Here is a 16,741-nt window from a genome sequence, read left to right on the forward strand (position 1 = left end):
TTCTATGTTAATCCTATGACTTCAACAGTTACTTCTGGTATTATCTACTGACTTATGCATCTAAGATTAACATAACAACGAGATGATCCTTTTAAGAAAACGGAATTGGTTGCCTTTTATTTTTAAGATTCTACCACATGGGATAATAGGTAGGACTGAGCATTGGACAAGACCAGGGGGAATGCCAGTTCCTTTATTAGGTATGTTATCTTGTGCAAATCCATCTTCTTGAGCCCCAGATTCCTCATCTTCAAAATGGAGATAAGAGCACCTACTTCTCAGGCTTATTGTGCAACTTAAATGAAATATTTAAAGTACTTGGCACAGTTTCTGGCACATAGAAATTATTATAGGTCAACTCATAAATTGGAAAAAAAAGGTCATGTGCCAAACTACATGCATTGATTTCTGGTTTGAAAGACAAGGACTCACACTAGCTCTCAAGTAATGCATACTCCATGGTAGATTTCCCAGCTTTCATTACACACACACACACACACACACACACACACACACACCACCCATTAGCTCATATGCCTGGCCCTAGTTTAAGCAATGAGAATATGGAGATGGATACACATGCTTCCGTCTACAATGAGCTCACAGGGCAAAAGGAGAGAGAACCATATGAACAGATAAATTGCAATATAATGTTATCAACAGAACTAGTAAAGGCATAGAGGTAGCAGAAAAGAGGGACAATTACCTACCTAAGCGAGTCCCCTAGTCAGATACTAGGGGAGGAGGTAACATCTGAGATAAGCTATTGTGTACGAAGAGGAGTTTGCTAACCAAATTGAAAGAAGATGAGGTCACTCCAGGGAGAGGAATCGTCAAATATGAAGACACAAAGACTCTGTGTTTTAAAAATTGGCTTTAAAAATAAATCACTGCCACAAAGACTCTGTGTTCATAGTACCATGAAACAATTCCTAAACCTGCCATGGCACTGGGTGGAGGTGCTGGAGAAGGAAGCTCCAAACAGATAGAAAATAATACCGATTATCCAAAATAATTGTAGCCTGATTCTTCAAGCATCCAATTTCCCAAAAATGACTGTGAACTCATACTTTCTGACACACACAAAAAAATCTCTTGAAGGGACAGTATTAATTACACCTCTTTTCAGCACTGAGAAATATTGTCTGATCTCCTCTCAAAGAATCCATGAGACCCAAAGCAGTGCAAGCATAACAAATCCCCATTCATGGGACGTCTGGCTTTCCTGCAATCAAGAGGATTGGAGATGTGATGTGTTTCATCAAACGTTTAGCATCCTCAAGAGGAAGCTATAACCTGTGAAATTCCTGGAGAGGAAGAGAAGTCATGAGGACAGAGGCCAAGGCAAACAGAAGGAGTGGCTGTATGTTTAGCATAGGAAAATATAACCATGGAAGAAAGGAAGGAGTCTCAGGAAAGTATTCTCAGGCTTAGGAAATACTCAGTGTTCAGTGCCAGGGAACAGATAGTTCAGCCCCTACTCAGTCACTTCCCTGAAGTAGTGCATGCTACTTAACAAAGCATGCCTCAAGTAATCAGGAACTTCTGAACTCTAATCCCAGCTACTGACTCATTGCTAACATTGAGCAAAACTCTTCTCTTTCCCTCTCTAGCCCTTTAGTTATTAAAGACAAAACAACAACCATCCCCATCAAAATGTATTATTCTAAATTCATGTCACACAGATGTTTGGGTTAACTCACTAATGAATGATTCTAAAATCTTCCAATAAAAAGATTCTCGTCTTGGCTTTAAAAACAAATCACTGCATAAGCACAGTCAATGAGTATGTGATGTGTATTCCTTTACAATTCTAGAGCTGTGGAATTCTTTCTTTACCACTCATTAGGCCTCTGGTTGCCTTCTGAGAAAAGCAAGCAATGCTTTTCTTACTTTGCAAGTAAGAAATGGTATGATGAACAACACATAAATACTCTCTTCCCAAACTACCAGGTTTATCTTTGTGATGAACTGAAAATCACAGTTCATCACAAAGATATGCCTTTCTTTTCTCTTGAATGGGAATAAAGTCATTTTTTATTACAAGGCATGTCAAAGATCTCATCTTGCATATTAAGAGCCAGAGGACACTGCCAGAGACACTATGTGTCTGATTTTAGAAAGTACCTTAGGACAATTCCTTAGACTTTAGCTCATAGCTCCAGAAGCTAACTTGCAGGTCCTGGGAAGATAACAGTGAATTGTAATTTGGGCCCTATGTTTGAACTTCCTTGCAACCTTAAGTATGATTTCAACTAGTAAAATGGCATTGATAGTCCCTCCTTCCAACAAATGACACATTATTATGTTTGGTTGGAATGTTAACAATAAAGCCCCCAGTGCAATCACTGCTGGATCACAACTCTTCAGAATCACCTTACCCGGCAGGTGCATGCTGTGCAGTTATCGTAGAGAAATGAAGATCCATTGTCGTAAACATCACTGCGAAAGAGGCAGCTTCCAAATGGGAGGTCAAACACTTTCCTCTGACCTAGAGGGAAGCAACAGCATGGTTTAAGCAAGACAGAAGGCAGGATGTCCCACTTTGTGATCAACAATTATATCACAGGACTGTTCAACATTCTCACAAGACCAGGTAAGTCTGGTGCACAAAAACAGTCCTCAGCCAGATGTTCCTTGGAGTAATTAACTTAGAGAGTCTTTGTTATAAAGAGTTTGATTCCACACTGAATCATGTAAGTTCAACAAGTCTTTACTACTTTATCACTTTATCATAGTGAACCAAGATGATCAGATCTATTTGACCTGCCCTCATGGAACCTACAGTCTACTGATGGGACAAACCCACAAAAATGATTTAAATATAACAATATGGTGAGTTACAGAAGGAGGACAATCAGGGAACTGTGGAGACAGGGAGGACAGAGAAGACTTCTTGGAAGATGGAAAGCCTCAGCCGCATTTTATTTATTTTTTATTTTTTTAATGTTTTTTATTTATTTCTGAGAGAGAGAGCGTGAGCAGGGGAGGGTCAGAGAGAGAGGGAGACACAGACTCTGAAACAGGCTCCAGGCTCTGAGCTAGCTGTCAGCACAGAGCCCGAAGGGGGGCTCAAACCCACAAACCATGAGATCATGACCTGAGCCGAAGTTGGATGCTTAACAGACTGAGCCACCCAGGTGCTCCAAGCCTCAGCTGCATTTTAAAGAATAAGTAAAGTAATCCAGAAAGCAGGTATTGGCAGGGAAGAGGCAAAGGAAGTCAAGATATCCCAGAAAGGACTAGAATGAGCAAAAAGGAGAATGAATGATATAGCATCTCAGCTGGATAAATTACAAGTCCATTGGTATAAAGGATGGCACTAACTCAACATGTGCATAGAGGCAGAATCCAACCCATAGGCCAAGTGCCCAAGCTTTCATAGACATCACACTTTGGTAGAATTAGCTTAGTTTTCCCTGATATGAAGATTTGATTGATGACCAAAAGGGCCATAAAAGCAACCCCAAATAAAGAATGCAATGCAATGTCATCTTTTCTTTCAGATTGTGAGCTTCTACTCCCTGGAGTATATAAAAACATCCCTGACATATTACTTGACTCAAGGACTAAGTTAAGACAAAGATTCATAATCACTCATTAGATTTTTATCCACATTCTTCTTATAAAAAGATTAAAAGCAATCTCTAGTTATCAGAAGGCCCAATGAAATGCTGAAAATACCTATAGGCACATACTAAATGCTACTCTCAGAATTAGAATTGTTGGAATTACCATTAATAGGAATCAAGAAAAATGCCATCTTCCTGTTAGAGTCAACTTCAAGGTTAGGATACAGTATAGAGGCAGAATTAAATCACTAGTTTGGTTCATACTACCAGAAATAAATTTGCCTCAAAAGATAGCAGTGAGTTATAGTTCTGGGTCCCACATATAGACTCCCTAGTGACCTTGAATACTTCTCCAGGTCTCACTTAGTTCACTTGTAAAATGGTACCAATAATGACTCCTTGGTATACATATGACCTTCTCTACCTATAATGCTAATATGAAAATAGGCAACCAAAGACCCTTTTAAGGTTAGAGAAAATCTAGTTAAATGACTGTATTTGTTCCTAGCAAGTATTAATAATCCAACTAAAACAGGCATTCTTATGTGCACCCACAGGTCCTGAGTTTCTTGAGGTTTGTGAAAATTTACAGACTAAATTATAGGACTGCCTGCAAAATACAAAATTCAGCCTTTCGCTAGATTTTCAACTAGACCCTGAAGCATTAGAAAGCTGTGTGCAGGCCACCTACTCAATTGTTTCACCTGAGCAATTTTTAAAGATTGTGATAACCTGGTTTGCCTTTTTCTTATCTTTTATCTATATGTGTTTCATGTACTTTATAAGTTACCTTATAACTTTATAAGTTATCTTAATTCCTTTTTGGCAAGACGCAGGATATAGATATACAAATATAGTCAAGCTTATTTCTCCACCAATGAAAATACATTTAACAGTTGAGCTCTACATTACTTCCTCAGAGGACCTTTCACCTCTTAGAATGAACTGTCTCTTCTTTTTTTTTTTTTTTTTAATGTTTTATTTATTTCTAGGAGAGAGAGAGAGACAGCATGAGCAGGGGAGGGGCAGAGACAGAGGGAGACACAGATTTCGAGGCAGGCTCTGGACTCTGAGTTGTCAGCACAGAGCCCGATGGGGGGCTCGAACTCATGAATCACGAGATCATGACCTGAGCTGAAGTGGGATGCTTAACCGACTGAGCCACCAAGTGCCCCTCCAAAGCATAGAGCTTTTACTACATTTATAGTACTCAATATTGTGGCATAGATGGATAAATTAGTAGGTGAACAAATGGATGGATAGATTGGTGAAGTGATGCACTAAAAGGTTGCCAAATAAAAAAACTCTTCAACAATATCCCCTGAACAAATATGACCAATTATTTAGATTATCACTCAATTAAAGATAATTTTTACCTAAAAATATTGATGTAAAGTTTTTATCACAGAGCCTGGCATTCCCTAAACAACCCCAATAAGTGGCACATGATGAGTATTATCATAATTATTAGCGGTGGTGTAATTCAAATATGAGACTAGGCTGTGTCATTCTAAGAGGTGCATTGGGTGCTCAGTATACACAAACCTCTGATGAGTCTCTTCAATGAAAATGAAAAAAGAGAGGTAGAGAATGTTGTAATGCAAAAGGCTGAGGTATGTCATGTAAATGAATCCTGGTCAAAAGAATATTTAACAGCAAATTGGTGTCCAACCAGCCAAAATTCTAATTAGTCTAAGATTTCAGAATCTAGAAAGTATCCTAACATTTGCTTTTTTCCTTTCTGTCTTTTGTTGTGTGGGTATATTTCCTTTTACCCCTGAGGAACACAAAACTTACCTAAATCCCAAAGTCATTGTAGCCCAAAATTAAGATAAAACATTCAAGAGTGGTACAGGGAGTCCATATACAGCCTAATTCAAGCCATTTCCACATTACTCCACTGGGGTTTAGCCTAACCAAAAAAGGTCTCATTTGGGAGAATTAAGATTTTCAAATTTCCTAAGACTTACTGTTCCTTTGTAGTCTGTCTTACGACCACAAATGGACAGAAAAGTCTGCATTCAATACAACAGCCATTGCTCATATGAGAAGCTTCTGAGTTGACTCAGCACATCCATGGTACGGGCTTCAAAGCATTAATCAAGCCTACTTATATTCAATGTCAGGCCCCAAAGGACACTTCTTCTGTGATGACTTTCCTGCTCAAATGGAATGCTGTGTCCGCCATGACCCAAAGCATAATTTCAACCACAGTGAACTGGCTAACTCTATTCCAGGAGTACAAGCACACATGGGCAACCCAGGAAGCACACATATCAGTGGAGATGTCTTTATTCAGGCACACATAAACAATTCTATTCTGTTCTTTTAATTATTGCATAGTGACTTACAAAGTATCACGTGCGTGCGTGTGTGTGTGTGTGCATGTATGTGTGTGTGTGTGTGTACATATTGTAGGAAGGCAAACATTAGATGAAGCATTGGCAGAAGAAAAGATAAAGAAAAGAAAACTGTCTTAGTTTAACAAGATATCTTTATTCAACAACTTGGTTGCAGAAAGATAGACTTCAGGCTATGGCTGTGATAAGCTAGGAATAAAAAATATCAGTCAAGAGGAGGTTCTGGAATTGAGAAAAGCAAGCTATATGAAAGGAGAGAAGATTCAAAAAAAGGTGTGGACAGTAACCGATAGGATGCTGGACCCAGACACACAGTGACATTTCCCTGAAGGCGTAATAGCTCAGACCTTTTAAGAACAAAGGGAGCTTAAGGCTCCATTTCATGTTGTTCACTGTGCTCCAGTGAAAAGTAATCACCCTCACTGACCACAAACCTTCAGTAAAATCTACTACACAAGTCTTGATTCAGTAGCACCACAGAATGTGAAAAGACTGAGGGGAATGTCCCTGTAAGTACAAAATGATGTTGGAGGAGGAGGAGGAGGAAAAGAGGAAGAGGAAGTGAAAATGGAAAAGGAAGAAGTAGCAAGAGAAGGAGGAGGAGGAGGAGAAAGGAGGAGTGTGCAGGAAGGGGCGGAGGAGGAGGAAAATTAAGAGAAAAACAGCAGGAGCGGACAAAGCCAGTGGTGACTAGGAAACGTATTAGCCTTCTCAAGGATCCACGGAGATTCTAGTGGGGTTAGTGGGAGGTGTTTTACTGTATTCATACACTAGGTCAAGCTACTTTTATTTGACCTCAACCAACTCAAGAGTTTGAAGACCACATGTAAGAAGCTGACATACGGATTATAAACAAGAGGCAAAGGACCTCTGGCCCTAGAGACTCTCCATCACAGGCTGTCTCTCACCTGGCAACATGTAGGCCTCTCTCCATATCACCAGGGAGGCTGAGCAGCAGCAGTTAAAGCCTGGGCTTAGGAATCACAGGAACTCGTATTCAGGTATCAACTCTGTACCTCACCAGCTGTGCCACCTTCTAGGCATCTACTCCCCACTGCAATAACACTATTCCCCTCTGCACATATATTACATATCAGAATGATACATTTAGCATCTATACGGCACAGCTTCTTGAGAAAATTTAATGAGAAAAAGCATATAAAGTGTTTTTCATGGTACCTAGGAAATAGTAAATGCTCAATAAAAAATAGCTTGCTATCCTTTCTTATTGGCTATTTTTCATTGGTCCCCCCAAACCTCTTGCTTTTGGTGCCTTAGCCTCCTGCATACTTTTGCCTCTAAGAGGAACACTAGTCTATATTCCTCCATGTGTTAATTTCATATGCCTTTAAAATACCGGTCATTTCTACTAATTGTCATATGTCCAATGAAAACTAGTTTCTTCAAGACTGGTCTCCCCACTGGGGGCTATTATCCAAGTTGTCTGGTGAACCAGGTTTACAGATCCAAGGGAACATACGAGAGAAGAAACCCCTGAAGAGACCTCAGAAAAGAGACAAACCCTGTGCACACCTTACATTCCTATAACCAGAAAAGGCAGTTATTCCTAACAAGCCATGAAACAGGACAACCTGAGAACCCCAACATAACGATGTGAATGAAGACTCTCAGCAGAAACTCCCAAGAACAAATTGCTTTGTTCTTTCATCTGAAAACAGTCACTCACCCAAACATTTGGGGCAGCACTGTCCTGGGGGAATGTGGCTAAGGTGCTGAGGACAGGAGAGAATGGGACAGACTTCTCTCACGCACTGTGTCCTGCCTCCCTGAAGAAAAGAGAGAGAGAAAAAAGCACATTTAGAAAAGTAAGTGCATTGATATTGTTTAATCAAAATACCTGAAACAAACTAGGGCCTTCCCTGGCATCCGGTCCTCGGGGGACTGCTCAGATCTGTGTAATTTCTCCCAACTATCCTTGTTCCTTTTATCTTCCCTGGAGGCCACATGAACCTGGAGGTCACATGACCCTTCAGAAGACGGTCCCTGAAAGGATTATTACAGCATCACCTCTCCCCACCCACCCACCACCTTTATCTACCTTTTTCCTTCTCAAGACTAGTCAACTATCTTCCTTTGCTGAGACTGGAGGCTTCCAGCACTAAAACTGGGAAAGTCTCGGGCAAACCAGGAAAAGTTGGCCTCTCTTTCCAACACCCAAGCAAGCAAAGGAGCCCTCTGGGCTTTACAGAGACTTCTCTTTCAGACCCCCATCTTTCTGTAAGTTCTACACACATCTTCCTCCAGGAATACTTCCCTTTCTGTAACTGCTTAAAGGTGTTGCTAGGATGGCTCCATGGGGTTCAGATTTAAGGAAGCAGCCAATCTGCTGAAAATGCATATGCTGGAAGCCAGTATTAGAAGAACCATTTCACTGAATTCACTCAGCTAACCAAACCTCTTTCTGTCACAAGTAGAAGACAAAAGATGACTGATATTGGAAGGAATAGCGGAGGCTTAGCAGCCTATAGAAAAAGTTCTAGAGCTTTCAGATTTTTCCCTGCCCCTCATTCTCCGCCCTTCCTGTCCTCCTTTCTGACATCCATTCCTTCCTTCTTTGCTCCAGCACGCGCCCCCTTCTCTGGCCATCAGAGTCTCTCCCCTCTCTATGACTTGAAGATGCAATACGCCTACTCCCCCTCCTTGATGCCCCTGTCGAGGCATCTGTTTTCTCAGCCTCAGCAACTTGTAATTGAATCTTCAGAAAGCTGGGGCAAAAAAAAAAAAAAAAAAAAAAAAAAAAGNAAATAGTGCTTTCCAGTCTATTTACATCCAACACCTTTGTAAGGCTCATATGAAAACTATCCTGTGCAAAATGAATTGCTATCAAATCTATGAATAATTAATTGTTTCAGAAAATCAGTAGATTTGGTAAATAGATCAGTAGGCAAATGGAATTTCAATGGATTGGTTCCTCTGGGATTTGAGCTAGAAAGCAAAGGAGTAGACCCTCAGGTACCTGCTGTCTGAAACTGGTAATTTATGTCTCAAGAGGCCTCAGGAAATGAGGAACTCACGCTGTAAAGAAGGGAAAGATTCCCTGCGGCATTTCCTCACACCTTCTCCACTGCTTTCTGCAATAACACCAGACGTTAGCCGTCTGGATCAAATTCATGCCCATCCTAGCATCCTGCTGCCATCCATTGTTTCTGCTTTCCCTTCCTGTTCTTGCCATTTTTATTATTACCGTTTATTTTTTGGTATGGGTGGATGAAAAGAGTAGGACACTTTATGTCTTTTTAAACATTTATTATTTTTAAGCCACTTTAATGTCGGATTCTTCCACAAACCAAGAGAGAACATACAAAAATACCACAAAAAGCTCTTCTGTTGTTTTTACATTATTTCCAGATCAGCAAGAATCACTAAAAAATCTCCTAAGAATCCCTGGTTGTTTTCTGTGAGGTTCCCTCACTCAACTCTGCATAATCCGAAAGTCTGGCCTTTCACCAGACTTCAGAGGCACATAACCTGAGTCTAGGTCAGACACGGAGGTCTGCCCCAGCTTACACATAAACCACAAAAGTTAAATCTAGAGGGAGGATAGAATGCTCCCCTTAACTTTTAATTTCAAAAAAATTCATCTGCAAGCAACTTCCTAAAATCTTGAAGCCTCAGGCCACATGAGGCTGCCTGTGTGTTGGCTTCTCTTAGGCGCACAGAGAACATATTCTTTTCATCGATAGTCTCTGTTCTTGTTGGATCAGCATCTATTTTTCAAGCATATTTTAAAGTTAAAATTTTTACAAAATATTGCATAATTGCAGAGGAGTTAACTTGTCCAACACTTCGGAAAGCTGGCAAAAGATGAGGGGGGCTCCAGTAATTTTCCTTACAATAAGGTCAAAGAGCGGATTTTGCATATGTAATACAAATGCAGTTTGTGTTTCCCAAGAGCCCGTTAAAGTAACTTGAACTGCAATCTGGGCTTGCTGGTTTAGCCAAGTTTTATTTTGTTTGGGTTGCAGGATTGTGGCACAGCCCAAGTCCTGAGGCCGCATTCCAATTAGTACCTCCAAAGAAAGTGCCAGGCCTTTTCGGCTCACAACCTGCTTCTATGATTTCAACTCAGCAGGGAATCTGGTTAAACTATGAGATGTGGCTATGCTGTAAACTAAGAAAGCTAAAATAGCAGAAGCGAACATTTCTGTTTCTAAAAATGTACTAATTCCTACTGTAACTGCACTAATTCCGGCTCTATCAGATTAGCACACTCTTTATAACTGGCTTCCCTGCCTCAGCTCTCTTCCACCAACCCCCCTGGAAACTTCCATATGTCCAGGACTCCTTTCCAACATCCATCCGTCATTTCATTATTTGATCAAATAGTTGTTTAAGGCTTAGATATGCTGAGGATCCAGCGGTGAATATAACATACAAAAATTCCTCACCTCATGCAGCTTATGTTACCATAGAGCACGTCCCTATGCTAACGTGGAGGATGACTTCCCACTGCATTTGGGATAAAGTTCAGGCTAAATGTCAGTTGTAGAAGCAACTATGGGCGCACTAAGATCTGTTTCTTTTTCTCCTGACATAGACCAACACTACCTTTCTCAGACTCCCTTGCAGTTAGGCCTTATGACTAGGTTCTGACCAACAGGAGGTGGATGGAAATAAAGAACGCGATTCTAAGCCTGACCCATAAAGGTCTCTCCCGCTCAATGCTCCACACTCTCACTTTCTAACTCTACTAGATGGATAAGCACCTGAATTGAGGGGATATTGATAACTGCACAGGAAAGAGCTTGCTTCCCTGGGTCACCATGTGGAAGTCTATCCACTAAACACTCACAACGAACTATTAAATGAGCAAGAAACAAATTAAATTACATTAAAATATTCAGATGTCAGTGCCTGGGTGGTTCAGTCAGTTAAACATCTGACTTTTGCTTTTGGCTCAGGCTATGATCTCACGGTTCATGGGATCAAGACCTGTGTCAGGCTCTGTGCTGACAGCATGGAGCCAGCTTGGGTTTCTCTCTCCCTGTCCCTGCTTGCACATGTACACATGTGCATGCACACACACACACACACACACACTCTCTCTCTCTCTCTCTCTCTCTCAAAATAAATAAGCTTTTATAAAATACTCAGATGCATTAGATCTTTATTACCACAGTTAGTCTACTTGGTCAAGATACCCCATAACCTTCTCTCCCACCTCCTTTCCTCACAATACCAACCGGGAGAGGAGAGTCCAGCGTGTATACTTTATTTTCCCCAGGCACATCTGAGGCCTTCCATCTTCTTTATATGTACCTCTTTCCTTCTCTCCCCGCATCATTGACCCCTATAAAAATTCTGCTTCATTCAAGGTCTATTTCGAGCCTCTTCTCCTCTGTGAAGCCTTCTAGAACTCTTAATTTCCCAGTGACTCCCTCTATCTTTCCGTATCTTTCTCTTTCTCATATATATTCCTGTATTTTTGACACATACATAGAAATTTAATCTGGCAAGATGACACTGGTTTTGCCTTCAAGCTAGACTTTGGTGACAGCAAGGACCAGTCCTTTGAGCCTAATATCCTTCAGGAGAGTGACAGGCTCAAGGATACATCTCTGTAAAAATTTCTTGAATGAAAGGAAGAACCACCACATATGATGGGCTTCAGAATCTCAATGAATTTCTCAACTCACTTTGAACTACAGGATGCTGATAAGCTGGTATAGTTTCACGACTGTCTGTGTCTGCTCACCTTGTATCTCCTTGGGTTTTGTACATTTCAGGTACTAACTAAATGTTTGTTGGTGCTGATATATCAAAAAGCAACACTCAACTTCACATTCTAAGCTGGCAGGATTCCTAGCACCCCATATGTTTTGTAAAATGTTTGAAAATTTCTATACGGTTAAAACACACACGGACTAATGACTATATTCTCATCTGGTCAACAAGGAAAGGAATGCTAGGAACTTCCATAGTACTGGTGAGTTATGATTTCCACCACTTTTCTTTAGTTTGTTCTTTAGAGGTGGTCATTTGTTCTGATTACATATCCAAGTGCTTCTCCAAAAGTAGCTGTTTTTAAAAGAAAGACATGAAACTTGTCCCAAGTCTATTTTCCACCCCCTTATTTTTGCTTTAGCTGTTCTAATCAAGAACACAATTGCTTTGTGTCAAAGTTTACCCTAGAGCAGCAGTCTTGCTGCATAATAAAAATCTATCTTCCTGAATCTAGTAATGAGTGCAAGATGATGAAGCCACAGTCATGTGCATGCAGGATCCTTCCCCCACCCCTGAGGACCACTGAGAAGAGGGGACTGGAAACCATACTGTAACGTGTGACATAGCACTCATCCTTTGAACAGGATGCAGGGTCGGCTCTCCAGCAGGAGGTGGGAAGCAGAGTACTACATTTCCAACCAGTTAGAACCAATCAACTACACTCAGCCACATTCTATAAGGATTTCTCCCTCCAGTGTTCAATTGTTTGAAGAGAATGGATTTCTCCATTGTTCCTAGCTGAAGGTGAGGACAGGGGAGAGAAGACTGGGAGGGGCTAGTGTAGGGGAGAAATATACCTTGAGTGCAAAGAGATTATCCGTGACCCGTAATTCTTATATCATAACAGCCAGTGGTACAAAGCTGATTTGTGAATAGAGTACCCACTCTGAATTGCAAATTGGGTCAAAAAACTTTACAAGAGGAAAAAGATGTCCTTAGCCATGCTTCTTTTTGGCTTGCAAACTTATTTTGGTAAACTTCCAGAGCAAGCCAATTACTTCCAGGGGTGAAGGTCTTGGTACTTAGCCTCCCCTGTTCTTGGCCAGTGCAGAACAGAAAAAAAAAAATCAAAGCAAAGATGGGCAGTAGGTAAGCTGTCCCGCTGAGGGAGCAGAAGTAGAGTGGACCATGGGAGAGAGAAGACCCCAAATTGTAGTGAGTGATGAGCCTACTCAGAGAGAAAGCTATTTATAGATATACATACATACACAGGGACACACAGATTTACATATACACATGCTATATTGACATATATGTACATACCACTGTGGTATAATAACCTTGTGTGTGTTTATGAGAGTTTCCCACTAGACCAGAGTTTTTCAAATTTGACATCAGTAACATTTGGGTTAGAGAAGTCTCTGTTTTAGGGAGCCATCCTGTACACTGTAAAAAGTTTAACAGCATCCCTGGCCTCTATCCACTAGATGCCAGTATCACCCTTTGTCCCCTGGTTGTACCAAACAGCAATGTCTCCAGACATTGCCTAATGTCCCTGGAGGACAAAATCACTCCCAGTTAAAAACCACTGTACTAACCCAATGCTTTCTCAAGCCACAGCCCAGGAACCTGCATTTTTAATAAATTTTGCGGATGAATTAAATGCTGCTGTCCAAGGCACTGCTGTCCAAGGCACTGCTTTCTGCAAAATGTGCCCCTCACATGAGCTTCCAGCAAGCAGGGTTTGAGGCATATTTACCTTGCTTGTTCTCCCAGCAGCCAGCACATATCACGGCTTATAACATGTGCTCAAGACATGCGTTCTGAGAGACAGAGCCCATTTCGTAGGTGGGGCAGTTGTATCTGAGACATGAGCCCGGCCCTATTTCACCTTGCCGGGGGCTGGAGGCCACTTTTCCTCGGGATTGTGAAGGAAGAGGGCGGCGGGAGCAGAAGCAGGGATGGAGTGGTGGATGAGGTTGATGGGGCTGAATTCACCAAGTGGTCTGTGCTGAGACCAACGCGTGCAGACTGGAAACTGTCTTCCCCAAGAAGCTGAACATTGTACTACACAAGGTCTTATGTTTCCAAGTGATAAAGTACAACTCAACTTTGGTTCTATGCACACAGGGTCAAGAACATGTCAGCAAGAGCTTGACCGAAATACCTATTCGGACCCATAAAAATCTTGAGCAGTCCCCCTTGAGAAGTGTCCCCCCTGGATTGACAAAAACAAAACCCTTTTGTCCTTCATATCTATTCAAAGAACCATGACCTGATGCTCTGTCTTGAGAATCCAGCCTAAAATAAATTCCTTTTATTTTTTTCCATTAATTAATATCTCCAAGTCCAATTGTATTGTTCCTATTATTGCTCTGGTTTCCTATTGCTGCTATAATAAACTACCACATAACCTCAGTGGCTTAAAACAACACACATTTGCTATCTTACAGCTCTGGAAATCAGAAATCTGAGGTCGGTCTCCCTGGGCTAAAAACAAAGTGTCAGCAGGGTTGGGTTCTTTCTGGAGACTCAATGGAAGAATCTGTTTCCTTGTCTTTTTCAGTTTCCAGAGGCTGCTGGCCTTCCTTGGCTATTGGCCTCCTTTCTTCATCGTCAAAGGCATCAACAACAGCATTCTCAAAATCTCTCTGACTCTGACCCTTCTGCCTCTGTTCATAAGGACTCCTTTAAGAGGGCCCATCCAGATGATCCAGGATATCTCCTATCAAAATCCTTAATTTAACCACATCTGCAAAGTCCCTTTTGCCATATAAGATAACAGTCATAGGTTTTGGGGATTAGAACATGGATACTTAGGGGTCAGGGGATCCACTATTCTGCCTACCACAATTATTGTTAAAGAAATGACATTTAATTTCACTGTGCCATCCTAGACGTAATATTTCTGGCCTACTGTGACTACAAAATGCTAAAATCATCCACTCTATCAGCTTTCTTTCCTTGAAAACACTAATTTTTCCCATTTTTTTAAAAAGAAAAAAGAAAAAAGAGAGCTAAGAATCTCAACTTAAATCCTGGTTGGGGCGCTGACTGGGTGACTCAGTCAGTTAGGTGTCTGACTTCGACTCAGGTCACGATCTCACTGTTTGTGGGTTTAAGGCCCACGTTGGGCTCTGTGCTGACAGCTCAGAGCCTGGAGCCTGCTTCGGATTCTGTGTCTCCCTCTCTCTCTGCCCCTCCCCTGCTCGCATTCTGTTTCTCTCTCTCTCTCAAAAATAAATAAACATTAAATTAAAAGAAAACAAAAAACACATAAATCCTGGTCGTATGGTTGTTGAACTGAGCAAGTTCACACCCACTTATTGTTTGCTCTTCTCTAGTTATTTCACTGTTCCTTTCAGAAGGTGATATTCAACTCAGACAATCTGAATTTCACATCCTATGCACTCTCTCTTTTTTGTTATAGGCAATTCAGAAGTGCCAGTGGACATCTTCAGAAACAACATTTTAGGTGTTAATAAAGTAGGAACACTGTCCTGTTGGTCAACAGGCCTCTTCAGGGGCAGCGCGCTGGCCATGCTGGTATGACTTGGCTGGTCATCCACTGGCCTGTGCTGGTGAGCCCTGGAAGGGACTTCATGTCTTCTGATGGCCGGACAGATGACTCCCAGAGTTTGACTGTTCATCATATTCAAAGACGCTTACACAAGAAAGCCTGCACTGGCATCCTCACAGGTTTGCACAGCACTACAGTGAGGTCGTAGCCTGCTGGCAGCCAATCAGGCCACCTTCCAGCGGCTGCAGAAACGAGCAGATCCAGTCGGGCAGTGGAGACAGCTCTGGGCTTTAAGCGCACACAGAGGCAGAGGCAGAGTTCATAACGGTGTAAAATAAATATTAGAGCCTTAAATAAACAGGTGATATAAATACACTTACTATTGTGTCACTAGTATCATTTTAAAAGAAAGTTTCCATATTGGATTTGCTTCGGCCTCGTGTTTAAAGGGAAAACTGGCCTATATTCCTCGCTGAGTCCTTGTTCTTAACTTTGTCTTCTCACTCAGCTGTCACTGTTCTTGTTTTTGTGTTTTCATGTTCTTGCTTTGGAAAAGAACATTTTGAAATTCTTCTGCTTCCCCAAACCCCACTTTACACAGAGACTGACACACACATTGCTGATAAGACTGGAATATGGTTTGAGGCGAATTCCAACTGGCTCTGGGCTTCCAGAAACATCTGAGTGTATTCTTTGTCTATTTTAGAAGCAGGAAGATAAGACCACTCTATGGGACCATGCTTAGATGAGACAAATGCCCTGGGAACTGAGTGGTAGGGAAAGCCCTGTGAATCAGAAGAGGTTTGCCAGCCCTGTTATGTTTGGTGTCTGCAAGCAGGCACTGAGGGATGGCTGGAAACATAAGTGATCTGCCCTGAGGAATGTGAAAACCCTTTCCAGGGCTCACAGAGCAGAGAGGTAGGGGCTTACTGATAAGGCCTGAGAATCTGGTCCTGCGATGCTGGTGAGCATGGTGTCCTCCCTCTCTCAAATAATCGATAAAATAAGCAAATAAATCCAAAAGAGATCCACCCTCCTACTATTGCAGATTCCAAGGGACCTCACAGACCACCCTGGTAGGATGCTTCTTAACTGCCACCCAAAAAGAAAAAGAAAAAGAGCAAAAGAAAGAAGATGAGCCCTTTTCCTTTTCTTGGCATTTTTTTAAAATCAAAGTTCAATCTTTCATCCTCATGTAAGTAGTCAAAGCTGTTACAAGCCTACTGCTGACACATCAAACGCTTTAGCTTCAGTCTGGCCCACTTCCAGGAAGATGAAAAGAACAATCATTCAGAACTCACACCTCCAGTGAGTTATGAGCCATTCCTGAAAGGAAGGAAATAACCCCATCATGGAGGAGAAAGGGCATTTTTCATATTCCTCAGGTTGTCCACACCACAGCAAAGCTGGAGATGCATGAAGGAAGAGGCCACATGAAGGCTTGATGGAGGCAAGTCTTTACAAAGACTGACCCCCAAAGACAGAAAGCCAAGCATCACTGAGGAACTGTTTTTCTGAAACCTTTCAGCTGACTCTTAAGTTTGGCTACCAAAAATAGTTTATGTGCACCACCTGCCTTATATACTGTTTTATTTTGTTTATTC

The 16,741-nt window shown here is 41.5% G+C and overlaps 1 protein-coding gene across 2 annotated transcripts in view; it reads right to left on the reverse strand.

Moving 5' to 3' along the window:
* Window positions 1–16,741, reverse strand: part of BMPER (BMP binding endothelial regulator) — a 250,362-nt gene that overhangs the window by 107,836 nt on the left and 125,785 nt on the right. For both annotated transcript variants that reach the window (XM_077775354.1, XM_077775353.1), the window contains exons 7-8: window positions 7,620–7,719; window positions 2,382–2,491 (exon numbers count right to left, since the gene is read on the reverse strand). In XM_077775354.1, the coding sequence (XP_077631480.1) occupies window positions 2,382–2,491; window positions 7,620–7,719 (210 nt within the window). The remainder of the gene's footprint in view (window positions 1–2,381; window positions 2,492–7,619; window positions 7,720–16,741) is intronic.

This window comes from Crocuta crocuta, unplaced genomic scaffold (genome assembly GCF_008692635.1).
Source record: "Crocuta crocuta isolate KB4526 unplaced genomic scaffold, BGI_CrCroc_1.0 scaffold197, whole genome shotgun sequence".
Taxonomy (NCBI): Eukaryota; Metazoa; Chordata; class Mammalia; order Carnivora; family Hyaenidae; genus Crocuta; species Crocuta crocuta.